This window comes from Panulirus ornatus, chromosome 17, assembly GCF_036320965.1.
Source record: "Panulirus ornatus isolate Po-2019 chromosome 17, ASM3632096v1, whole genome shotgun sequence".
NCBI classification, from domain to species: Eukaryota; Metazoa; Arthropoda; class Malacostraca; order Decapoda; family Palinuridae; genus Panulirus; species Panulirus ornatus.
The window spans coordinates 29,940,177-29,967,444 of record NC_092240.1 but is presented as its reverse complement, the minus strand read 5'-3'; the positions used below and the strand labels follow the sequence as shown (position 1 = coordinate 29,967,444).

Below are 27,268 nucleotides of genomic sequence, written 5' to 3'. Positions count from 1 at the left end.
ACAAGGAGGGTGTCCAGTACACAGAGTTGACAATACAGATGGTTACTCACAGAGTCTCTCCCTTACTGCAGGTACCTTACGTGAGTACCATTAAGGTCTGGACCTAAAAGTGAGTGTACGTTAATTATACACTCAATAGGTCTTCAATACAAGTTTTACTCAAGTAAACATACCATTGTGGTGCAGCCTGGTTAACGTAAACCATGGCTTGGGTCCTGCACGGTGATGAATACCGAACTGACATTCTGGTAAGCGAGATTGTGATACATGTTTTTGTATCACCCACTTCTATGGCCATCCAGCCTCTCCTTGTGTGTCGGAATCCCTCCTTTCTTCACCCGCCATGTTTATATCTTCCAGTGATGCATGTCTGATGTAGAGCTAATATTGTGTATAACATTGTGACCAGCATCAGTACTTGCCCTCCCTCACGAGCGGGGCGCACTAGTGGCCCTTTTTTTGTTTTGTCTGTCTTTGTGTGGCCGCGAGAGTAGGGGGTGACGCACACGTGCGTGCAAATGCGCAGGTCTTGTGAAGGATAGGATTGCAAATCCGTAGATTTTTTCCAGTTTGCCACAAACAGATCGAGCACTCGGCAGGAAGATACCATTGATGCATTATCCATAAAAAGATGAAAAAAAAACAACAACTCGGGTGTGTGTAGGGGGGAGAGTCTGCATTATACGTGTGTCTTTGGTTATAGTTGGTTTATCCACATTCTTCGCAGGTTCCGCTTGTGGTTTATAGTCGGGGTTACGGCACCCTCCTTATAGTAGTGGTCAAACGTGTCCTGCTTTCCCGCCCGCTTCTACGCTGCTCTGGGCTGCTGTAATACACGTCCACCTTCTCCTCTCCGCGCCCCAGATTCAGTGCCACCAACATGCCCTCTCTATTTGAAGCAAGGTTGCGTAATAGATATCCCGTAAAACTAATGAAGGGGGTAACGGCGTGAGCGTAGAGATGTGTGGTGGGGATGGATGGGGAACAGTGCATTGCCCTGCTACTGACTGGAGTCGTGGTAGAAACCCCCGCGGGGTTGGATGTCTGAAGAAGGGCGCCTGGGTGAGGGTAAATTTTGAAGATGATGAATGAAGTAATTCCAAAGAGGTATTGTATTTCTTGCGGCAGTTACAACGTGGTTTAGTTTATGCGAGAAACAAAAAAATTGGTTCATGTGAGTTTGTGCCTCGGAACAGTGGAGACGCCCCAGCGTGAGATGGGTAACTAGGGAGAACGTTCGTCCGTACGTACGTGTAGGAAGCTTGTGTTGTGGGAAAGGTACGGAGACGGGGCTGCCATTGTGCTGGGGGAAGGCCCCCGTGCTGTGTAGCCCCAGGACACCTGCATTCGTTACTAAAAGATACACACTGTAATTGAAGGTAGTGTGTTCAGAATGTTTATTCGGATACAGGCGTGTTGTCAGCGTAGTACAATGCGTATCATATGTAGATGTAGGGAGGGAGGGAGACATGCGGGTCTTATGGAGGCGGTGTAGGGAAAGGGAGGCGTGCATGTCATGTGAATGTGTAGAGAGGGAGGGAAGCGTGCGTTTCATGAGGATGTTTAAGGAGGTAGGGAGGGAGGCGTGGGTTTCATGTGAAGATGTAGGGAGGAAGGGAGGCATGCGTGTCATGCGGATAAGTTGGGAGGGAGGGAGGCGTGCGCGTTATTTAGTGCTGTAGTGGGGAAGGAAGACGTGCGTATCATGTGGAGATGTATGTATGGAGGGAAGCGTGCGTATCATGTGGAGGTAATGGAGGGAGGTGTACGTACCCACGACAAGAGCGGAGTGCAGGAAGGCGGGCGGCGGGCACGGGACGCTGGCCTCCACCACCAAGGTTGGTTGGTGGCGCTCACATACCTGCCACTCTTCATACTCACCCACCTCACCCTCCACACCCGCTCACTGCCTACATGATCGCTCTCCTAGACTTAATGTAAACAACATCACTCGGTTCATGACTTCTTTATCGTGTGAGTGGGGGAGGGGGGGGTGTCTAAGTAGACCTCCATGGAACGAAGAATATATATCGCTTACGTCCGGGAGTTCTTGTTGCCTCTCAAGATGACCTACATGGCACCTGTTCCACTGAAGATATGACGCTTATAGGAGAGCCCCCGTCAGGAGCATCTTGCAGGCAAGCACTCTCAACCTTATCCTTTCAATTCACTCGATTCCTTCGTCCATCCATCCGGGCAGGTCGATAGATGGGTACCTGGCTTTTGCTAGGTAAGTTTGTATTCACGTGTAAAAAAAAAAATATCAATACAAACTTAAGAGACAGATCCACATTCCACTCTCTTCCCACAGCACATAATTAGTTATCACAGGCACAACACATGAACGGGCTTCACATACTGCCTTACACAGCACAAGAACAAAACACACATACAAAAACAAGACACAATTTACCTATTAGCCTAGAGCTGACTTCAACCCACTTCATCACACGAGTACACAGTTGTGTTAGTCATTCTGGCCACATTCCTCTCATCATGTAATATGCAGTTCTGTGTAACTTTGCCGACATTCCTGTTATCACATATTATGTATTTTGTTCGTAATTGTGGCTACATTCTCCTCATAATATATCATGTCTCTCCCAGTAACTATGACCTGGCATTTTTGAAAATTTAAAAACCAGTTTTTCACTTCCTTCAAAATTCGTAAAAAAAAAAAAAGGAGAGATTTTCCTCGTCTCTTCTTTTTCAGTTTCATTAACCTCTCTATATTTCAATTAAGGCTTGGCCTTGGTGTCGTGACTGAAGCCTCCAATCTAAGGGGGAAAATATCATATCTGGTTACATTCCCCGTCATCATATGAAATGCAGTTGTTAGCCATTCTAGCCACGTTACATAACGTATTGGAATAGTTCGTAAATGTGGCCACATTCCCCCAATTGTATGATACACGGTAGTTAGTCATGTTAGCCACATTCCACTCATCATACAGAATAGCTAGTGACTGGTTATTCCCTTAGCTTTATTTAGTCTTTGCATTGATGCATCTGAAGCGAATTCGTCCATCCATGAGTAGAATTAGCTCATCACCAGCTTCATGTTTTCCGTCTATCAAGATCCGTGTGTTGTTGGCCACTATTGTTTTTTTCTTCCTTCTTAACGTTGGAGGCTCCAGTCACGGACGGACGGAGCCCACATCAAGATCGGGCCTTAATTGAAATTGAGAGAGGTTAATGAAATGGGGGGAAAAAAAGGGGAAGAGACAGGGGAGAGAATATACGAATATAGGAGGAAGTGAAAAGCGCGTCTTTTAAAATGCACCTGCTCAATTACTGGGTGAGACATGAGAGGGTAGAGAGTCCCATAGCTTTGACGTGTAGGGGAAGAAGCAGTTAACAAAACGGCCACATAGTAATCATGTCACGCAGCAGCTTGCCGAGTACTTGCATGGTCTAGCCTAGGGATGGTATGTAGCAACGCCTGCTTCCAAGAAGGGTAAGTTCTAGTTCTTAAACAGAAACTAAACGGACGAGCAAGGACATGTGCCATTCAGAGGCACACTGTCTCAATACATGGGAATGGATGACATCAGTATCATAAGCCCTGCTTATGTTCAGAGAGAGAAGCGCATCTCGGTCAGTTCGAAGAGAGATTACGTGGAGAGACATAGGATTAGTAAGAGGAGCATCAGGGAATGAAGGAATGTTAGAGTCATCCAAGGTGGAGTTAAAGCAGAAGCGGGAACCAAAGAGAGTTGCTTTATGTACGTGAGAGACAGAATGGGAGAGTGAAGGAAGGGTAGAGCAGATGTTAACGATGCCCTAGATTGCTCATTCTTTTTTCTTTCTTTCTTTCTTTCTTTCTTTCTTTCTTTCTTTCTTTCTTTTCACAATGAATGAATCATCTCCACCCAACGTTTTTATAGGCTACGTTCGGCTACAGTACCTTTTTTTGGTGGGGGAGGGGGGCAATCTTTAGATGGGTTTTAGTGAATTTGCTGTACATTTTATACATTGCTGTAAACAAGACTGATTTTACCTGTGTTTGTAGTTATGACCTGCGTTACGTGAGGGATACGGCAGCGTCCGGTCCCGGCGCTGGAAGCTCTAGACTCTAGATGATTCAGTCAAGTCCCCTCTCCCCGCCCCCCCACACACGCAGACTCCTCGCCCCTCTGTTAATGTTGACAAGTTTTTTTTTTTCATGTTCACACGTATTGTGGACGTAGGTGTGGAGAGATGTTATGATGATGTGTGTGTGTCCTGGACGTGGATGATGAGCTGTGTGGCAGCATGGACTAGGGTGTTGAGAGAGAGGTGCCATGGATTTAGATGCTGAAAGATGTATCGTGGACTTGGTGTGCTGAGAGATGTCTGGGAGGCGTGTGTAAGTTTTGTTTTTCCCGCCCCTTAAGTGAGGTGGGTTAATAGGGTAAAGACATGAGTGAGGTCAGACGTCTGCCGTTATTTCCACCAGTTGCCTGAAGTATTTGGTAGAAGGTCCCACACAGCCATCAGAACCTGGGGGTAACCACCCGTGCGGACGGTGTGCACTGATCCTTGGGTCAGCGGACCTGGGTGACATCACACCAGGTCAAGTTTAGGTCACCCGAGCCTCCAGGAACACAGTTATACGACTATTTCTAACAAAGCTGAATACGATGGGATGACCCTTGTGCACGACGGAATAAGAAGGCCAAGCCCTCGATTTGACCCTTAGGGTCAGGTGAGAGGCCAGATCCTGATTCGTCAATAATGGTCCAGTTGTGATATTCGCCGTGTCTCATGCACTCACCTGGAGTCCCTGCGGTGCCTTCTGAATATCCTTCCCTCTCTGTAGTGGGTCCGAGTGTGGGGCATACCACAGGGCCAGCCTCCCGTTGTGCAGCGAGCGTGGAACTCCCAGCGATGCCTGGCTGTGTGTGTGTGTGTGTGTGTGTGTGTGTGTGTGTGTGTGTGTGTGTGTGTGTGGAGAGAGGGAGAGAGGACAGCAACATATACATTCTCGCCAGCGGATAATCTCGTACTGGCAGTGTCAATAATACCATTGTGAAATTGAGCTGTGTAGGCAGTGTTATCCTTACTGTTGTTGATATCGTCTTGTGTTATCATTACTGTTGTTAATATCGTCTACTGTTATCATTACCGTTGTTAATATCGTCTAATGTTATCATTACTGTTGTTAATATCTTGTTAATGTTATCATTGCCGTTAATATCTTGTTAATGTTATCCTTACCGTTGTTAATATCGTCTAAAGTTATCGTTACTGTTATTAGTATCTTGCTAATGTTATCATTACCATTGTTAATATCTTGTTAATGTTATTACCGTTGTTAATATCTTGTTAGTGTTATCATTACCGTTGTTAATATCTTGTTAGTGTTATCATCAGCGTTAATATCGTGTTATCTTTACCGTTGTTAATATCTTGTTAATGCCATCATTACCGTTGTTAATATCTTGTTAATGTTATCATTACCGTTGTTAATATCTTGTTAATGTTATCATTACCGTTGTTAATATCTTGTTAATGTTATCATTACCGTTGTTAATGTTATCATTACCGTTGTTGATATCTTGTTAATGTTATCATTACCGTTGTTAATATATTGTTAATGTCATCATTACCGTTGTTAATATCTTGTTATCATTACCGTTAGTGATATCGTTTGTTATTACCGTTGTTAATATCGTCTATTATCATTACCGTTAATATCTTCTTAACGCCATCATTACCTTTGTTAATATCGTCTAATGTTATTACCTTTGTTAATTGTTGTTGATATTTTGTTAGTGTTATCATTACCGTTAATATCGTTTAATGTTATCATAACTGTTGTTAATATCTTGTAAATGTTATCATTACCGTTGTTGATATTTTGTTAATGTTATCATTACTGTTGTTAATATCTTGTTAATGTTATCATCACTGTTGTTGATATCTTGTTAATGTTATCATTACCGTTGTTGATATCTTCTTAATGTTATCACTGCCGTTGTTAATATCTTGTTAATGTTATCATTACTGTTGTTAATATCTTGTTAATATTATCCTTAACGTTGTTAATATCTTGTTAATGTTATCATTACCGTTGTTACTATCTTGTTAATGTTATCATTACCGTTGTTAATATCTTGTTAATGCCATCATTACCGTTGTTAATATCTTGTCAATGTTATCATTACTGTTGTTAATATCTTGTTAATGTTATCCTTACCGTTGTTAATATCTTGTTAATGTTATCATTACCGTTGTTAATATCTTGTTAATGCCATCAATACCGTTGTTAATATCTTGTTAATGCCATCATTACCGTTGTTAATATCGTCTAATGTTATTACCTTTGTTAATATCTTGTTAATGTTATCATTACTGTTGTTAATATCTTGTTAATGCCATCATTTCCGTTCTCAATATCTTGTTAATGTTATCATTATCGTTGTTAATATCGTCTAATGTTATCATAATCTTTGTTAATATCTTGTTAATGTTATCATTATCGTAGTTAATATCTTGATGCCATCATTACCGTTGTTAATATCTTGTTAATGTTATTACCGTTGTTAATATCTTGTTAATGCCATCATTACCGTTGTTAATATCGTCTAATGGTATCATTATCTTTGTTAATATCTTGTTAATGTTATCATTACCGTTGTTAATATCTTGTTATCATTACCGTTGTTAATATCTTGTTAATGCCATCATTACCGTTCTAAATATCTTGTTAATGTTATCATTACCGATGTTATTATCGTCTAATGTTATCATTACCGTTGTTGATATATTGTTAATGTTATCATCATCCTTGTTAATATCGTCTAATGTTATCATTACCGTTGTTAATATCTTGGTAATGTTATCATTACCATTGTTAATATTGTCTGTTGATATCATTACCGTTGTTAATCTTGTTAATGCTATCATTACCGTTGTTGATATCGTCTAATGTTATCATTACCGTTGTTAGTATCGTCTAATGCTATCATTACCGTTGTTAATATCTTGTTAATGTTGTCATTACCGTTGTTGATATCGTCTAATGTTATCATTACCGTTGTTAATATCGTCTAATGCTATCATTACCGTTGTTAATATCTTGTTAATGTTATCATTACCGTTGTTAATATCTTGTTAAAGTAATTACCGCTAAGAACAACTGGGAGTAGCTTGAAGTACAAATGGCAAGGACAAAATATCCGAATGTTACGCAGGGTAAAAAGTTTTGTGTTTATCTTTTGTTAAATCGGTTTATCTGATAGCGCTGAGGATCCGCGATAACGGGAGGATATAAGCCAACCTCGCTTGTAAAGCCAGAGTTCAAGCCAACGTCTTGTGTTGTGCGATGTGGTTTATGTTGTAGTTGGTCCGCGTAGTAAGGACACGTGAGCACAGCCAGACATATTGACTCACCAAGAGGGCCTTGATGCTTATAGTCTCAGGTTCGGAGAAGACATAACTGGATTCCCTAGTTGAGAATCAAGGCCAGATAGCTGGGTAAACTGGCCCTCTGTATTGGTTGTTTGTCTTGTAGACTGCATTGGGGTCAGAGGTTAAGCGATTTCCGGTCAGAAAAAGGGGGATCTTATAGATGGGATTCTGTGAAGAAGCTGCTGCCTGAGGCCAGAGTGGAGTGATCCGACCCAGATTGTTTGGGGAAAGCAACCTCACTGATGGCAGGCAGTAGAAGCCAGCATTCCCGTGTGTGAGGGGGATTGTCGACCTTAACGTCAGTCCATACTTAAGGGCGATCATTTCCAAGCTGTAAGATCATTGTGGACAGTACTACGCGTTGTGAATAATTACTTTTTCAGTTTGTTTTGAAGATTTGTTGTTGGACTGAGTATTGGATGTTGCAGAGAATGGTGTGCAACGTTGAGGTAACTTGTGAGCGCTGCCAGCAGAGGAAACCGTTGGTGTCATTGCTTCGACGCCCTATTTTACCACAACACTACTCGTGTTACCTCCCTGGTTGTATGTAGGTTGTTTTAATGACGACACAAGACATACACTGGTAGTGGGGGGAGGAGCAGGAAGGAGGAGGAGGAGGCGGGCGTGAAGCGGCTGGTTCATTTGGGTAAGGTGGCAGTTAGTGCATTAGTTAGGGAGTTTATCAGCACCGAGCGGTTACACAGGTGATAACATGGAAAAGACCTTTAGGCTATTGTGACACTTCGCCAGCCTTATCTAAAAATGGTGTTACGTTGCCCTAGTCTTATCTGCCATCGAGATAGACTGCTAGATTCATCACTGTGGAGGGGTGAATGTCTGTGACGACGACCTAGCCTGTTCGGTGATCCTGTATTGCTACTGACCTTGCGTATACACCTTAAGCATACGTATGGTGTATGCATTATCTGCTTATGGGTGGCGTATGCGTTATCTCCTCTAGTGGGTTAGTGCAGGTGAAAATTCAGATTCCATGTGGTAGTTAGTTGGTTATATCCCATTGCGGTGCCTTGATAACCATGTAATCAGCTGACATGGGTCGAAAACCTCTCACTGACGCTCCTGCCCACCAGTGGGAGGCTAACAACAGAAAGCAGATGGGACGTAGCTGAACGCTGACTTTGGTTAATAGTTGGTACAGTGGGGATGGCGTGTTGGAGTGCGGGAGGAGTGTGTAGGAGGCCCATGCTCTTTGGATTGCAGCCTACATCCTTCCTCTATTGCTCACCCTCCTGGGGTATTCCTTGATGCAAGCCTCTGCTATTTCCCTCTCAAGGGACGTATTCTGGGGGTGTGATGATAGTGGCGGTGATGGTGAGTGTTGTGGGAGCGAGTGTGTGGGTGTTGTGGTGTGGAGCAGGACGGCCCTGGCAAGGTTAGCTGTGTGGTGCCTCGCAGTCTACCCGCTCCTAACGCAACGCACAAACGAACGCACGCCTATCTTGTGGTGGCCAGCCAGTATTACTGCTGCTAGCATCATTTCCTGTTGTCCTTTCTGTAGATTTGAGTGATTCATGATAAGGAGGGATAAAGAATTAAGTGTTTGCATAGAGTGATGGATTGAGTGTTTTGTTGTGAGTGAGTGTTTGGGCACGGGTGGTGGCTGCGGTGGTGAGGAGTGGCGGGCTCGGGGGCCGCTGGCTGGCTGGCTGGCTGGCTGGCCTAGCGCGACGGCAGTCTTGTGGCTGCACTGGGCGCGACCACTACTCGCGCACTCCACGCCCGCGCCTCGTCTTCCAGCACTTCCCACTCGTACTCGCGATTTACACAAACTCTGCCCAGCCTTACTGTTGTGCTTATTTGTCAGCGTCATGTGGGGGAGGATGTGAGAGCAGTGTAGTGCACCGATAGTGAGGAGTGTGTATTAGTGTTGATGATACTATGTGATAATCTAGCCAGTGCGGCGGTGAGCATGATGCAGCCCAATGTCAACGGATACCCAAGCGTACAGTCTCCTGTGGACGGTGGTCATGCGGGCCTCAGTCCTCCAACGCAGTTGTCTCCCCAACCTCTCAGTCCACTCCCTGGCGGCTCCTCCATAACGTCTGTGGCGTGTTCTGGAAGTCATGGCAGTGATCGACATCCGGGGTCCACGCGAGTGACACACATGGCCAACGGTGCCCTCATGACACGCACCATGCACATGGCGCCTTCGGCAGCTCATGTTCGCGGCCACCACTCTAGCCATGGACGGCGACATGCCACCATGGGCCCCTACCCTTACTCCCACTTGCGTGGAGTGGTCAGCGTACTGGGAGGAGAGACGAGTGGCACGACGAACGGGAGCCTTCTTCATGCAGGACAGCAATCGGTAAGCATGGTGTAGGGCCGCACGCTGGCTCCTACTCAGTATTTCTAAGTTGATATATTTTTGTGATTGGTGCAAGAGCTAGAGGGGCTGGGGACGCCCTGACCTTTACTGTTGTGGTCCTGGGGAGCTGAGGTTTGTCGCCAGCATCCGGTGTCCCATCTCTGTGGACGCTCGTTCTTTTGGCCTCGCACTGTCACTGGCCTTCACCCTCGCGCCTCAGTACTTTGCCTTTGTAATGTGCTGCCTTTCGTGTCTGTAAATAACAGCTCATGATATACAGGGAGGACAAGCCACGTGTAAAAAACATACAATTGGTTTGTAAGACGTTTATCTTGACGGGAAACTGGGAAGACTTTTTTTTTCTCTCTTGGTAGAATATTTACTTAAGTATCTTGTATTCTTAAGCAAGTCTGTGGTCTTTGAATAAAAGAAATACGACGACAGTTAAGAAGTGGGAGGGTAACGTATTGGCGAACATATGTCGTGGTCACATGTGAAAAGTGAGGCGAGTGAGGTCAGGCGATGACCCCTGTGGTAGGTGTGACCGTGCGTGACCCGCGCCTTGCCCCGGGTGCAGCTCCCCCTCTCCCCGTGCTGCCCTCCTCTCCTGTGTCCAATCTGGGGGCGCTCACCAACCCGCTCATTTTAGCTTCACCCCACACGCCATCAGTAGGAGCCTCCGACCCTTTTTGTGAAAGGGATCTGGGGGTGCGGGAGTGTCCGGCCCTTCCGCCGCTCTCCCCGCCTCGTGACAGACTGACTCGAGGGTTCGGCATCTTCAGGTGTTGGTTAAAGAGCGCCGGAACCTTCATGCCATATGGCTGATTTTTACGTCCGCCAGAGGTAAATCTCTGGAGCGACCTGGAGATGGTGGCACCTACATCTAGAGAGTCGGCGCTCGGTACACCTGCTGAGGCTACAAGAGCTTTTTAGTTTGTCTTGTTGCTGACCCCATCCGCCACACGGGATGGTCAGCATTAGTCAGGTCACGTGAGTGCATGGATTGGCTGCCTACCTGTTGGGTTATGGGACCTGGGTGGTCATGGTGTATAGTGGTGTCAGTAGGGCGCTTGTCACGCTGTATGATGTCGCCAGGGCACTCGTCATGCTGTATAGTTATGCCACATTGGTCATGCTATGTGGTGATGTCAGCAGGGCACTCGTCATGCTGGTTGGTGATGTCAGCAGGGTGCTCGTCATGCTGGTTGGTGATGTCAGCAGGGTACTCATCATGCTGGTTGGCGATGTCAGCAGGATACTCGTCATGCTGTCTGTTGATGTCAGCTGGGTACTCTTCATGCTGGTTGGTGATGTCAGCAGGGTGGTGCCCGTCATGCTGCTTGATGTCAGGAGGGTTCTTTTCATGTTGTACGTTGATGTCAGTAGGGCGCTGGTCCTGCTGTATGATGATTGAGCAAGATGCTAATGATGTATGATGCCAGCAGGTACTTGTCATGCTGTAAAAATATGTCAGCTTGGTCATGCTGACTGATGTTTCAGCAGGGTTTTTTTTTTGAGCGGTCACGGTACTTCTCATGATGTATGGTGATGTCAGCAGGACGCTTATCATCCTTTGTGATGATGTCAGCAGGGTGCTCTACATGCTGTATGATAATGTCAGCAGGCGCGCATTGTGCTCTGTGGTGATGTCATCAGGGTACTCGTCATGAGATGGCCCACCTCAGTGTATGATTGTCTGAAGGTGGCCACTCGAGTCTGTGGTCGTGTCCATGGCACATCCTGCTCTTTGGATGTCAGTAGGTAACCCGTCATGCTTTGTTGTCAGCAGGTAGCCCATTATGCTTTGTTGTCAGCAGGTAGCCCATTATGCTTTGTTGTCAGCAGGTAGCCCATTATGCTTTGTTGTCAGCAGGTAGCCCATTATGCTTTGTTGTCAGCAGGTAGCCCGTCCTGCTTTGCGTTGCAAATTGTCTGCTCAAGAGCTGTCAGCAGGCGGCCCAACTTCTTGTTTTGTTGTACGGTTGTGTCTGCAGGTGGCCTGGCCCACTGTATGGTCGGGTCAGCTGATGGCCTGGCCCACTGTATGGTCGGGTCAGCTGATGGCCTGGCCCACTGTATAGTCGGGTCAGCTGATGGCCTGGCCCACTGTATGGTCGGGTCAGCTGATGGCCTGGCCCACTGTATGGTCGGGTCAGCTGATGGCCTGGCCCACTGTATGGTCGGGTCAGCTGATGGCCTGGCCCACTGTATGGTCGGGTCAGCTAATGGCCTGGCCCACTGTATGGTCAGGTCAGCTAATGGCCTGGCTCACTGTATGGTCGGGTCAGCTGATGGCCTGGCCCACTGTATGGTCGGGTCAGCTGATGGCCTGGCCCACTGTATGGTGGTATCTGCAGCAGGCCTGGCCCACTGTATGGTCGGGTCAGCTGATGGCCTGGCCCACTGTATGGTGGTATCTGCAGCAGGCCTGGCCCACTGTATGGTCGTGTCAGCTGACTTCTGGGATCTTTGATGGTGTCATGGAGTGGTCGGTTGTGTTGTGGTTGTGAGGTAACCCTACCCAAAGTTACCGTCATGGTGGTGTCAGAATGTGGTGGCCTTCCTTGACCTGCCTGTGTCAGCAGATGACCATTTTTACGACACTGTTGATGATTCGCAGTAAATGAGCTTCCTTATTGTGTTGCTATATTGATGGATTCCTGATCGGTGTGTGTGTGTGTGTGTGTGTGTGTGTGTGTGTGTGTGTGTGTGTGTGTGTGTGTGTGTGTGTCCACTTTTACGACAGTCGTCCTATCCTCTAGGGAGTCTAGAGCCTGTGGGTTCGATCCCTGGATGTTAGGCTTAGTCTTGACCTAATCGTTAAGGGTCAGGTCACTCCATCGTACCCACAGGTCGCGCCGTCGTGCTCGAGGATCGTAACGTCTTGCTCAAAGGGTTGCCAACTGAAATAGGTGCATGATCTGGTCGTATGGACCACGCGAACGCATGCCTGGTGTACTACGGCCGGTCACACTGGGCGAGAACATAGAAATGTATACACGCCAAGGTATGTCGCGTGTCGAGTACGAGGTGTGGTCACACATACAGGACGATGAGCATTACAGCGTGTGCTGTCCACCTACGTGATGGTGTGCGCTACATGTTCGTACTTATACAACCTATTTGTAAGACGGTGACGTGGCGAAGTTTAGTTTTGCTTTTGTTGTGTGTGTGTGTTTGAGAGAGAGAGAGAGAGAGAGAGAGAGAGAGAGAGAGAGAGAGAGAGAGAGAGAGAGAGAGAGGAGCTGTAACCCAGCATCAGTGTTTTCAGTAAAGTGGGGTTGATAGTGCGGTACGTTGGTAGTGGGTTGGAGCCTTGCTTCATAGCGTACCACACACTGATCACGTCCCAGTGTGTCCGGACCTTGAGGTAGGAGCCCGTGCCCTCCTCCCTTACTGTGCTGTATCCCAGACCAGAGAGTTAAACACCACGAAGCGCGACGGCAAAGAGTCGTATGTTAGTGGAGTCAGATATGTGAATAGTCACATTGTTTTTACATAAGAACTAGAGGCAAAATATGCATGTTTTTGACTGTACATTTCCGGTTTTCTCTCTCTTGGTACACCACCATTTCCCAGTAATTGTTCTGTCTCATATCCCGTCCCTTAGGACTGTAGAGCTGTCCTTATCATCTTATGGCGACTGTTCACCAATTACACGCAACGCTCCGTAAAGCAATTAGATCAATTACATGTTCTTTGATATTCACATCCTGTCACATGCCCTGAAAACTCTATGGTGTTTGACAATATCTCACTTCTTGATGGTATCGGAGCAGTTTGGAGTCATTTCTCCTTCAGTGTTCCTTAATATTGTGTTAGAAAAGGTTAGAGCTCTGTTGGTTATATGTCAGCGCCCAGTAAAGGGATTATGAAACAAATTCTAAGACATGCATGACATATAGAGCGGCTTGCAATATTTCGTTTAAACTCAGATTTAAGCTTAGGGAAGGATAGTTTCTGGGGAGTGCTGTAAGAAGTAATTTGGGCCTTTTTCCTGTTGACTAAGGTCCGCCTGCTGAATGTTTTGAATTTGATACCTTGAGAGAGCTACTTCAAGAAGCAGTGTTCCAAGAGTGGATTTTCTTTTGTGATTTGGTGTGAAGATGTGCTGTTTAGCACTAGTGTTTGGCAGTGTGGTAGTGAAATGTGGGACCAGGCAGATTGTGCTCCTCCTGCACCTCGGCACACTTGATATCCTTCGTCTAATACCCCACTACCCATTGCATGGTGATCGTCACTTGTCGAATGATGTCTCCATCGGCCACAGGCCAGTGAGTTGTGTGTCGGGTCTTACCATATGTTCCCAGTGACCTGGAAGAGAAAAATAGCTGTCCCTCTCTGGAATTTTAATCTCATATGGGACCTGTGGTCACCAGCAAATGGCTTACTACGTAGCAACTTAACTTGTCATGAGCCGAACACATTCGTAACTCACTCAAGTATTGCATCGTGATGATCTATAGCCAGGTAACCCGTTACCCACACCTGATGTGTTACCACTTGTAACATGTATTTGTTTACCATCCTATGAATAGTGTGAAGGAAGCAGTTATATTCTCATATACAGTTTGGGGATCACTTGAAGATGCGCCCTCCTCCCCAAAGTGAATTAGCGTAGGTTAGCCGTCTTCACTAATCTGACTCTAATCATGCTAACCTAACCTAACATAGCGGCGTAGATAATCGTGGGGGAACTGCTAATCTAATCTAACATAGCAGCCTAGATAATCGTGGAGGAGGAGGAGGGGGGGGGGTTACCTTCAGTTCATTGCCCTGAAGTAGTTCTTTGTGTCTGGCTCCCCCCCCCCCTCCCCCCACACATAATGTAACTAACTTCATTACGTTAGAATTAAGATGAACTCTGAGCATCGTATATGCGCCTCCGCTCTTTTTCTGTGGCGTGTATAGCATGGCGGACAGCTAGGGGGTCGCTTTGCCCGTTGCCGGGAATCCCACCCAGATTAAGTGAGGATGCGTCTGACCTGACCCATAAGGGTCAGGGTCAGGTCAGAGGCGTTAAACTGCATACTTCATACAGTTGTTTCCCTACTTGTAAGGAACTGAGTGACATAAGACCTATAACTCTAGTCTGGATTACCCCGTCCTTAACCTAAGAACTTAATATAAATTCATTAATCGAACTTGATATAAATTTATTGATATTTCCGCCCCAATTCACTGGCCGTAATTAAGCTGCTCTGTAGGTAACACAAGTGTTACGTGGAACGTTACATTTGTATATAATCAGACGATATGTTTGATTTTCTGTGTGATGATAATGTTCCATGATGTTCCTAATAAGTGCGTGTGATTTTAAGAGTATATCATCTTTCATCATTTGTTTACGGAGGAGTAATGTTCATAAACTCTGCTGTAAATCATTCACATTCTTTTGTTTCACAGTTACTCTGTATTGGTTTATGTGCCAAGGAAGTGCTAAGAAGTTGATCAAATCAGCGTCTGTGTTGGTCATTGTGTTCACTGAGGGTGGTGTAGAGGCAGTGTTGGCTACGTGAGGTCTACCTCCTCACCAGCTCTACATGTCAGCAATATGTCCACATACTTCCCTCAACCTGTACTGAATTGTTTTTGTTTGTGAGTTAAATGATTTGTTTGTTCAGCCTAACTTGTTACACTCTCTCTCCTCTTGGTCGACGGGACGGTAAGAAATGTTAGTTATTAGTTATTACTTGTCAAGTATTCTTTAACTAGATTGACATCAAATTTGCATATCCATGACAGTGTACTTCTTTATCCAGTATCGTATGTCGGCATAGTTCTGAAATGTACCCGTCATTTTTTTTCTCTTTGATACCAGAATATATGTTTTGTCCAAGGGTTTTCATTCCGTATTACTGTGCCTGGCTGAAAGTTTACTTTCTAACGTACTTGAGTACTTAATGTAATCAAGTATTTTGTTGTTACAGGTGAGTGTATACACGCGTGGAGGCAGGCCTGCTTGGGGGCAAGTAAGTACTGACCCACTTTACTCGACGAAGATTTTTAATTCCACAGTAACATCTCCAGTCACTCCTCATTTATTATTAATGAGCTTAAATCCCTGAGGCGATAGTGTGAGGGCCAGCCCGTGAGGGTGGTTGCCGGTGCAAATGTAGTGTGTGTGTGTGTGTGTGTGTGTGTGTGTGTTGGGTCAGCGTGAGTGAGGAAGAGGAGGAGGGTGAGGAGTGTGTACACCTCCCACCCTCCTCCTCCTCCTCCACAGCCCACCTCTGGAAACCTTCACTCTTATCCTCACCCCTGTATCGCACCCTTTTTACGCACTTACGCCGAGCAGTAGTCGCTAATCAAATCTTCCCTCGTGCTGCTAAATGTCGACACAAAAATTGGTCTGAATGTCAGGTTTCCCATTTTCGGTGATGGAACCAACCGGCTGTTGCACTTCCCCTCAAACCCGGGATGGCGGAGGCACGATGACTTGCCTCTGGTTGATACTCCGGCATCTTGTTGTGCCACCGCCTCCACGCTGGCATCTCTGGCACACTTTGCTGGAGTGCAACCGTGGCTGTGTGTGCAAGTTGCAGAATAGGAAAGCGGTCAGCAGTAATCGTAGTGTTTTTGTATTGTAAGCACATGTCCGTGATACAGTGGGCGGGGCGGGGAGAGTGCCGGACCAATCCGAGGGGTAGGTTGCCATGTGACCCCGCCCACGGCCGCCACAAGATGAGCTAGGGTTATCTCCACCGTATGTGAGCATCACTCCAAAGTTGTGGTGGCAGTGAGAGGCCCCACTGTTCCGGCGCGCCGTGCGGACCCAGTCCAAGGATTTACGACCATCTTAAATCACCGCCGATGTGTTAATAACCAAATTGCGGCTCTGTACAAACTCACCATCGATCAGGGATTGTCTTCCCGGGCCGGGCTGTGTCATGTGAACTTTAGTGAAGGCTGTTGTTGGCGGAGGTTGTGTGACGACAACAACAACAACAACCATGTTCTGTACTTACCCCTACTACAAGACTCCTCTGGTGTACATGCCGCCACACAAGCCGCTCGGGGTAAGGCTATATCCTACGTACCCTCTCACTCCTACTGCTTTCCTCTTCCTCAAGTCAAGGCTTGATTGTATTAGCAAATGCGACCTTTCCCTTCGAGTTCTCTTAACAGAAAAATGAAAGAATAATCGTCAGTGTTGAGTTACGGGAACAGGTCGTCGGCTGGTGAGAAGCATATGCTGTCTGGTTTAATGGAATTTCGTGTGTATGAGTGAGGTTGGTGGGATGGTGTTGGCACGCGATGGTGATGGCTGCGGTGGTCAGCCCCAGTATATGGCCACGTCTGGCTTCCTCATAACCCTCGCAGGCAGCAACCACTAGCCAGCCGCCAACCTTCTCGCCGCATAACCCTCCTAACCACACTCGCCACTTCTGTGGGCTCACATTTTGGTTGTATCTTATAGCCATTTTTGGGAAGCATTAATTTTCCTTTTATTTGGTGTCTACTCATAATTCTTTATTGTGGAAAATATATGTGATAGTCATTATAATGAAAACAGAAAGTCCTGTAGACTCGATATTGCTGAAAGAGATATGAGCAGTAGCCTCAAGACGCAGAGGTTCATGTAGTGAATGGCGAGACCAAATGACCTGTGACCCCGAGCCCCACCCGACCCCTGGGGGTTTAACTTGATCCAACTTCCGGCCGTTTAGGGTGTAGTGACCACCGACAACGTCGTCGTCTGCCCGCCCGGCCCCCACCACCTCTTGTCTCACTCCCCGCCTGGACGTAGGCTGCAGCTGATGACAAACCCAAATTACCGTAGAGTTGTGATGAACGCTTTACCTGTTGTCCCTTCCGGTTCGATGTGGTGTGTGAGCTTCTTGTAGCGACAGGATGAAGGTAATCTATTTTAGTGTGGTATTCCCAGGTTTAGTCTGAGGTGTTGACGTCCGCTGCTTCACTCGTTTCTTATCAGTGTTATTTCCTATATTCGCTACTGGCGGTGTCCATCCAGCTGGCTGTCCCTACGTGTACCTTCGATCTCTGGGCCTCATCTAGACCCTTGTTTTTTTTCTTGCATGTCTTTATGTGACTGGCAGCACGTCATTGTTGGTGTCGTGGTATTCTTATTTTATGTAACGTGTGCCGTGTGTGCGATAGTGTATGGGAGGATCAGCTTTTATTCATACGTGCGGAATGCACACATGAACTCTCTCTGTACCAGTTAGATGGATCGCATTTCTCGGTAGCTGTGATTGTACCCTCCGTACTTGGGTCCACCTACCCCTAGCCATACACCCGTCACCCATACCGTCATTGAAATGCTGTTTCTGTGACCGCTGACAAGTGAAGATATGAAATCGAATTAGAATTAATCACGGTACATCAGGAAAATGGAGGGTGTTCCTCCATAACAATGATTGTCTGTATCTTGAGGACGGCAGGTGGTGACGGGGAGGTGGTACTGTAGTGGGGTTTGTCGTGGATGGTCTGATGATCTGGTGAAGATGGCGAGGGAGGGCTTCCTCCTCGGTAGCGGTGTAGTGGTCTGTCACCTTTTGCTACCACCTTAGTCTAGCACACACACACACACACACACACACACACACACACACACACACACACACACACACACCTTGTAGCAAGGGGCAACAGGAAGCATATTCCCTCCTTTTCACACACACAAAAAAAATACGGTGTATATAATGTCATTGTTACTTGAATGGGATTAAACTATTTTTTCAAAATTGTAGGAAAACTGTAAATATGTGTTTATGTTAGCACAACATGCATTATTCCTGTTTGTTCTCATAATATTGTAAAAGCTAATATATATATATATATATATATATATATATATATATATATATATATATATATATATATACATACCTTTCTTTTCTTTCAAACTATTCGCCATTTGCCGCATTAGCAAGGTAGCGTTAAGAACAGAGGACTGGGCCTCTGAGGGAATATCCTCACCTGTCCCCCTTCTCTGTTCCTTCTTTTGGAAAAAAAAGTATATATATATATATATATATATATATATATATATATATATATATATTTTTTTTTTTATTTTATTTTATTATACTTTGTCGCTGTCTCCCGCGTTAGCGAGGTAGCGCAAGGAAACAGACGAAAGAATGGCCCAACCCACCCACATACACATGTATATACATACACGTCCACACACGCACATATACATAACTATACATCTCAACGTATACATGTATTTACACACACAGACATATAAACACATGTACATAATTCATACTGTCTGCCCTTATTCATTCTCGTCGCCACCCCGCCACACATGAAATAACAACCCCCTCCCCCGCATGTGCGCGAGGTAGCGCTTGGAAAAGACAACAAACGCCACATTCGTTCACACTCAGTCTCTAGCTGTCATGTATAATGCACCGAAACCACAGCTTCCTTTCCACATCCAGGCCCCACAAAACTTTCCATGGTTTACCCCAGACGCTTCACACACACACACACACACACACACACATATATATATATATATATATATATATATATATATATATATATATATATATATATATATATATATATATATATATATATAATTTGTATTTTCCTTCATTGCAGTTTTTAGTGTTAGCGAGATAGCGCCAGAAACAGTCAACGAAAGGCCGCATCCGCTCTCATAGACACACACACACACACACACACACGTGTGTGTGTGTGTAATTTAATTTTATTTATGATTATCTCGACCAGTTTCTGTGAAGGAGTCCATGTGTTTACCCAGGACCTTTGTAAAGCCCGCCGTAGTCCGTGGCTCTATTACATACAGTAGCAGGGAAGTGTAGATTGTGTTAAAGAAAAGTGAAACGAATATCTGCCCACTAGGGTCTGACAGGGATCCTTTGTGACGTGTGTAATCCTTTTGCCCTACCCCTCACAGGATGACAGTATGGTACACAGTAAACTTGCTTGTGATACTGGCATAAATCAGTCACTCTTTGGAGTGATCATTTTTTTGACGAGTCTGTACTCCCAGTGATACGGCTTCGCCTGAGGTGACTTTTCACACATTGTGTGGCGTCTTGCAGGCGGAGCCTTACAACACCTGTCCCCTACATTTTTTTTTACGACGATTTCTTCTCCTCCACAAACACTCAGATGCACTCATAAGCTGACGACTCAACACTGCATTCCTCCACATCGTTCACTTCTGCTCCTTCTTCTCTCACTCGATGTGCATCTCGTCCTGACACAGCTTCCTCAGTAAACTCAGACAGGATATCTTAGTCGGGTGGACGTAATCTAGTCAAGTTTAATGCCTCCAAGACCCAATTTCTACCCATCTCTCTATCGAAAATTCCTCAACTCTCGCCTCTCCTTTGACGGTTCTGTAATTCCACCTCTTGACTCAGTGAACATAGTATTACCATAACATCTACTCTTTCTTGGAAACCCCACATTACGGGAATAACTTGAGTCTGTCTCTCAAACTGGATGTCCTGTCGAAGCTTTTTTTCTTTTGAACAGGTAACCCATGTACACAGAGGATTGATCCGTCCTTGTGTGGAGCACTGCTCTCACATCTGGTATAGTTCTAGCTCTGCATCCTTATTTGACAGTTGAGTTGAAAGCGGTCTGACTTATCGACTCTCCCAGTCTAACTTCCAAAACTTGACCAACTTGCCCTGCACCGTAATTTTGGTTCACTTTCCCTCTTCTATAGGTATTACTTTCGTTTTTGCTTCCGAGACCTGGCTGCTTGTGTGCCACCATGACTAGCTGGACCAGGCAGTACTCGGCAAGCTGCTGCGCCACATGATTACTGTGTGGTTGTGGGTAACTCAAGGGTGGGCCGTTTTGATAACCGTTTCTCTACATGACGAGGCTTTGGAACTGTCCACCTTCTTATGTCTTTGCAAATAACTATGACTTGGCTTCTTTTAAATAACAGGTTTTTCACTTCCTCTAAAATTCCTAAATACTTTCCCTTCTCGTTTCTTTTTCCCTTTCATAATATTTTTTTATTTCGAGTAAGGCCCGGCCTTGATGTGGACTTTTGTCTATGACAGGGGCCTTCAATATATATATATATATATATATATATATATATATATATATATATATATATATATATATATATATATATATATATTGCGTTTGTGTGTGTGTGGCGAATATATCCTTCAATGACTAAAAAAAAATTGTGTTTTGGCTATAGTGGTGGAGATATTAGTGGGCGGGTGGAGGTGCGTCCCCATATAGCCTGCCACTGTGACGTACACGGAGGGCACCTGTCATTCACCCGCCTGGGCAAGCAGATGTAAATTTGTTTCTTGTTCTTCCTCTAAGATGGCATTTTTTACTCCATGATTTTATGATTTTTTTTTTTTTTTTTGCGTAAAGAAAAGGTTGAATGTAACTTCGTAGCTAAATCAATCTGTAGAGCGCGCGCGCGCGCGCGCACACACACACACACACACACACACACACACACACACACACACACACACACACATATTCATACAATTCGCCATCTGCCGTGGTAGCGTTAAGAACAGAGGACTGAGCCTTTAAGTGAATTTTCTCACTTGGCCTCCTCCTCTGTTCCTTCTTTTGGAAAACTAAAAATGAGAGGGGAGGATTTCCAGCCCCCCGCTCCCTCCCCTTTTAGTCGCCTTCTACGACACGCAGGGAATACGTGGGAAGTATTCTTATCCCCTATCCCCAGCGATTATATATATATATATATATATATATATATATATATATATATATATATATATATATATATATATATATATAGCGAATATATGTGAAGAAATGGGAATAAACGTGTGTGTGTGTGTGTGTTGCAAAAAGTCCACAAGCAGTTAGTTAATAGTAGTGAAGATGACTCAAAAGTGCCAATTGAGGCCCGTAAGCCATGGCTTCGGTAAAACTCCACAGTATCAGACATTGAATGACCCGGTCATGCTGCAATGTCTGCCACGTTTAGCGTGACCTCTCTCTCGTGTAGGGCAGGGGAAGGCTGAGAACATTTTTTACATTCGACGCCGAAATCTAAGAATAACAGGTCAGTCCTCGTGTGCCAGATCTCCACGCACAAACTATGGGAAGCAGAGGCCAGACGTGTGTGAAGGGAGCACACGGGAGCTGGGTGCCTACAGCGACACCCCACGAGAACAGTCCTCGCGATGACACACCATTGGAACGGAGACAACAGGGAAGCAGCATCGTGGCGAGCGAGAAGAGGCGGTAGAAGAGAGGCGATAGCACAAGAGTAGACAAGGCAGAAGGCCTTTGAGGTGGTAGAAGAGGCGATAGCACAAGAGTAGATAAGGCAGAAGGCCTTTGATACCACTCTAGATGAGAGAGAGAGAGAGAGAGAGAGAGAGAGAGAGAGAGAGAGAGAGAGAGAGAGAGAGAGAGAGAGAGAGAGATCCGCCCCAGATATGCCGGCGAACGAGACCCCCATAGATATGGAATTATTGTTCATCGGAAGAAGAACTGATGCATATCTCCCTCATCATTTAGGAGGCAGATTTTATGTTCAGTATATGTGATTTCCAGGGTAGAATAGTGGATATGGTCATGTTTCTGCCCTTGCTGGATTGAATAGTTAAATTCCGGGACTGAAGGGTGAAAACGAGTGAGATTTAGCGATGGATAAAAGTAAATATTGCGTTTTTCCATTGTTGCTGTGCATCAGGTCACTGCTTCTCTAGTCCATGACCCTGCGCAGGTGTGAAATGAATGGAGACACTGCGGATATCGCTGTGGGGATGGAAGGAAAAGTGGGTTGAAACATGTCGAGTAGAATGGTCGCCGTAGGACTAGGTACGACTACAGGTTAAAGAAAGATCATTTACGGGAACGCCACTTTTGACTTGATAAGAGGGAGAAGCCGTTTCTCACTGACGACAGCGATGTAGCGACTGAAAAGTATAAGACAGAGGAGCAGGAAAGCCAGAGAAGGGGGAATGTATTGAGAGAAATTTCTGCCGCACCTTCGGGAGGAGGGCTAGAGGAGAGTCTTCTGCCGCACCTTCAGGAGGAGGGCTAGAGGAGAGTCACATGGGAATGATCACCAGGAGACCTTACAACGCGATTTACTGATGTGAGAGAAGAATTGGTGTTCCATGTGGTCAAGGAAGGGGTAATTATGGAGAGTTTCGAAGACTTTGGACGGTTTGGGTCGGAGCGATAGTGTTTGGTACAAGGGTTAGGTTAGGTTACCTGTCTTATGAACTGACTGCATGAAGGAAGGCTTTCAAGGAGAGGGATAGTTTGGATTCTTAGACAGAGTCGAAATACGCAAGGAGGATCAGAGGCATTATATATATATATATATATATATATATATATATATATATATATATATATATATATATATATGTATATATATATATATATATATATATATATATATATATATATATATATATATATCCCTGGGGATAGGGGATGAAGAATACTTCCCACGTATTCCCTGCGTGTCGTAGAAGGCGACTAAAAGGGGAGGGAGCAGGAGGCTGGAAATCCTCCCCTCTCGTTTTTTTTTTCTTTTTTTTAATTTTCCAAAAGAAGGAACAGAGGGGGGCCAGGTGAGGATATTCCACAAAGCCCCAGTCCTCTGTTCTTAACGCTACCTCGCTAATGCGGGAAATGGCGGATAGTTTAAAAGAAAGAAAAAGAAATATATATATATATATATATATATATATATATATATATATATATATATATATATATATATATATATATATATACTTTCCTATGAGTCCACGGGGAAAACGAAACACAGTGTTTCCTCACTGTCCACAAAAGTTCCAGATGATGACCTTTTAGAATATTTATTTGATGTCTTGGGTGATACTCATTTACCTGTTTCAAAGTCTGTTTTCATTGAACTGATAAAATTGTGTATAAAAGACTGTGTATTTCGATTCAATGTAGAATATTATGCTAAAAAAATTGGCATGGCAATGGGTAACCCTCTTTCACCTGTACTAAGTAATCTTTATATGGAATTCTTTGAAACAGAATTACTAAAGGATATCTTACCTTCTAATGCAATTTGGTTTAGGTATGTAGATGATGTTCTTTGTGTTTGGCCAACAAATGAAAATTTACAGACATTTCTCCCCTTACTTAACAATTTAGAAACTTCCATCAGATTTACTGTAGAAAATGAAAATAATGGTATGTTACCATTTTTAGACTGCACGATCCATAGGCAAGGAAACAAGTTTAAGTTTAGCATATACGGAAATCTAACAATGTATGCTAATATATCCATCATTACTCATCTCAGCATGACAGAGTTAGATTATCATTTCAATCTATGTTCGTTAGGACATTACGTATTTACAGTCCAGAGAAGATATATTCTATTGGATCTAAGTTAAAGTGCCCTAGATCTTTCATTGATGAATCCCTTAAGTTAGCAAAAAAATAATTTTATAGAGTTGAACCCAAACCTCCCATTGACACCAAGAATCTTTTAGTTCTTTCTTTTGATAATAATTTTACTTTGCTTCACATGTTGCTTAAATCCTTTAATGTAAATGTTGCCTTCAGCAACAATAATACTGTGAAGAATATCTTAATCAGGAACTCGCCAGAAAATTCTCCTGGAAGCATCTATAAAGTGCCATGTAGAAATTGTGATAAGTTTTATGTCGAGCAGACTGGTAAGGATCTTTCTGTTAGACTTAAGCAACGTAAATATAGTATAACAGGACAAGAATAAAATGCCTTGTTTAATCACGTTAAAGAATATGATCATTGTATTGACTGGATTAATGTCATCTCAGTTATAACTCCAGTACCACGAGAAATATCATTGAATCTTCTATTATTAAATGCACAAAGAATTATAACCTTAATATTAGTGAAGGTCTATACAAATTTGATTGCTATATTGTTTATAAAATCTATAAACAATTCCCCTTCTTGTCTACATAATAAGTTTATGATACGCTCGTTATCTGTCTTGGTCAATCACTTGTTTACCAAATGGCGTCCCGGCTACGTCTCTTCGTTGTATATCAGCTGACTCATTTCTTTCTTATATCTCCCCTGATGATTACTACACGAAAGTGCACTTGGGAACTTATCGTATTTCATTTTCCCCGTGGACTCATAGGAATAAACTTGATCACGCCCAAAGTTGTGATCCTTTATATATATATATATATATATATATATATATATATATATATATATATATATATTGTCCTCAGACATCTCATTTCCAGCACATCCGTCCTCCTGCGCACAACTCTATCCATAGCCCACGTCTCGCAACCATACAACATTGTTGGAACCACTATTCCTTCAAACATACCCATTTTTGCTTTCCGAGATAATGTTCTCGACTTCCACACATTCTTCAAGGCTCCCAGAATTTTCGCCCCCTCCCCCACCCTATGATCCACTTCCGCTTCCATGGTTCCATCCGCTGCCAGATCCACTCCCAGATATCTAAAACACTTCACTTCCTCCAGTTTTTCTCCATTCAAACTCACCTCCCAATTGACTTGACCCTCAACCCTACTGTACCTAATAACCTTGCTCTTATTCACATTTACTCTTAACTTTCTTCTTTCACACACTTTACCAAACTCAGTCACCAGCTTCTGCAGTTTCTCACATGAATCAGCCATATATATATATATATATATATATATATATATATATATATATATATATATATATATATATATATATATATATATATACATATATATATATATATATATATATATATATGTTCTATGAAGGTGCGCGTTCATATACACTTTATTCGTATATATATATATATATATATATATATATATATATATATATATATATATATATATATATATATATATAAAGCAAATGGATTTGTATGTAGCATTTATGGATCTGGAGAAGGCATATGATAGAGTTGATAGAGATGCTCTGTGGAAGGTATTAAGAATATATGGTGTGGGAGGCAAGTTGTTAGAAGCAGTGAAAAGTTTTTATCGAGGATGTAAGGCATGTGTACGTGTAGGAAGAGAGGAAAGTGATTGGTTCTCAGTGAATGTAGGTTTGCGGCAGGGGTGTGTGATGTCTCCATGGTTGTTTAATTTGTTTATGGATGGGGTTGTTAGGGAGGTAAATGCAAGAGTCCTGGAAAGAGGGGCAAGTATGAAGTCTGTTGGGGATGAGAGAGCTTGGGAAGTGAGTCAGTTGTTGTTCGCTGATGATACAGCGCTGGTGGCTGATTCATGTGAGAAACTGCAGAAGCTGGTGACTGAGTTTGGTAAAGTGTGTGGAAGAAGAAAGTTAAGAGTAAATGTGAATAAGAGCAAGGTTATTAGGTACAGTAGGGTTGAGGGTCAAGTCAATTGGGAGGTGAGTTTGAATGGAGAAAAACTGGAGGAAGTGAAGTGTTTTAGATATCTGGGAGTGGATCTGTCAGCGGATGGAACCATGGAAGCGGAAGTGGATCATAGGGTGGGGGAGGGGGCGAAAATTTTGGGAGCCTTGAAAAATGTGTGGAAGTCGAGAACATTATCTCGGAAAGCAAAAATGGGTATGTTTGAAGGAATAGTGGTTCCAACAATGTTGTATGGTTGCGAGGCGTGGGCTATGGATAGAGTTGTGCGCAGGAGGATGGATGTGCTGGAAATGAGATGTTTGAGGACAATGTGTGGTGTGAGGTGGTTTGATCGAGTAAGTAACGTAAGGGTAAGAGAGATGTGTGGAAATAAAAAGAGCGTGGTTGAGAGAGCAGAAGAGGGTGTTTTGAAATGGTTTGGGCACATGGAGAGAATGAGTGAGGAAAGATTGACCAAGAGGATATATGTGTCGGAGGTGGAGGGAACGAGGAGAAGAGGGAGACCAAATTGGAGGTGGAAAGATGGAGTGAAAAAGATTTTGTGTGATCGGGGCCTGAACATGCAGGAGGGTGAAAGGAGGGCAAGGAATAGAGTGAATTGGAGCGATGTGGTATACAGGGGTTGACGTGCTGTCAGTGGATTGAATCAAGGCATGTGAAGCGTCTGGGGTAAACCATGGAAAGCTGTGTAGGTATGTATATTTGCGTGTGTGGACGTGTGTATGTACGTGTGTATGGGGGGGTTGGGCCATTTCTTTCGTCTGTTTCCTCGCGCTACCTCGCAAACGCGGGAGACAGCGACAAAGTATAAAAAAAAAAAAAAAAAAAAAAAAAAAAAATATATATATATATATATATATATATATATATATATATATATATATATATATATATATATATCCCTGGGGATAGGGGATTAAGAATACTTCCCACGTATTCCCTGCGTGTCGTAGAAGGCGACTAAAAGGGGAGGGAGCGGGGGGCTGGAAATCCTCCCCTCTCGGTTTTTTTTTTTTTTTTTTTTTTTTTTTTTTTTCCAAAAGAAGGAACTGAGAATTGGGCCAGGTGAGGGTATTCCCTCAAAGGCCCAGTCCTCTGTTCTTAACGCTACCTCGCTAATGCGGGAAATGGCGAATAGTTTGAAAGAAAGAATATATATATATATATATATATATATATATATATATATATATATATATATAAAGGTGAAATCG

The 27,268-nt window shown here is 44.0% G+C and overlaps 1 protein-coding gene across 13 annotated transcripts in view; it reads left to right on the top strand.

Moving 5' to 3' along the window:
* LOC139754662 (transcription factor 12-like) overlaps window positions 1–27,268 on the top strand; it is a 723,853-nt gene that overhangs the window by 463,062 nt on the left and 233,523 nt on the right. Inside the window, exon 1 of one of the 13 annotated variants that reach the window (XM_071672198.1) lies at window positions 9,034–9,724. The exons of 2 other annotated variants lie outside the window; for them this stretch is intronic. In XM_071672198.1, coding sequence (XP_071528299.1) covers window positions 9,287–9,724 — 438 coding nt within the window. In that variant the 5' untranslated portion in view covers window positions 9,034–9,286. Of the gene's footprint in view, window positions 1–9,033; window positions 9,725–16,383; window positions 16,744–27,268 lie in introns of those variants that run through there. 10 more of the 13 variants (XM_071672199.1, XM_071672196.1, XM_071672203.1 and 7 more) reach the window with 10 other exon arrangements.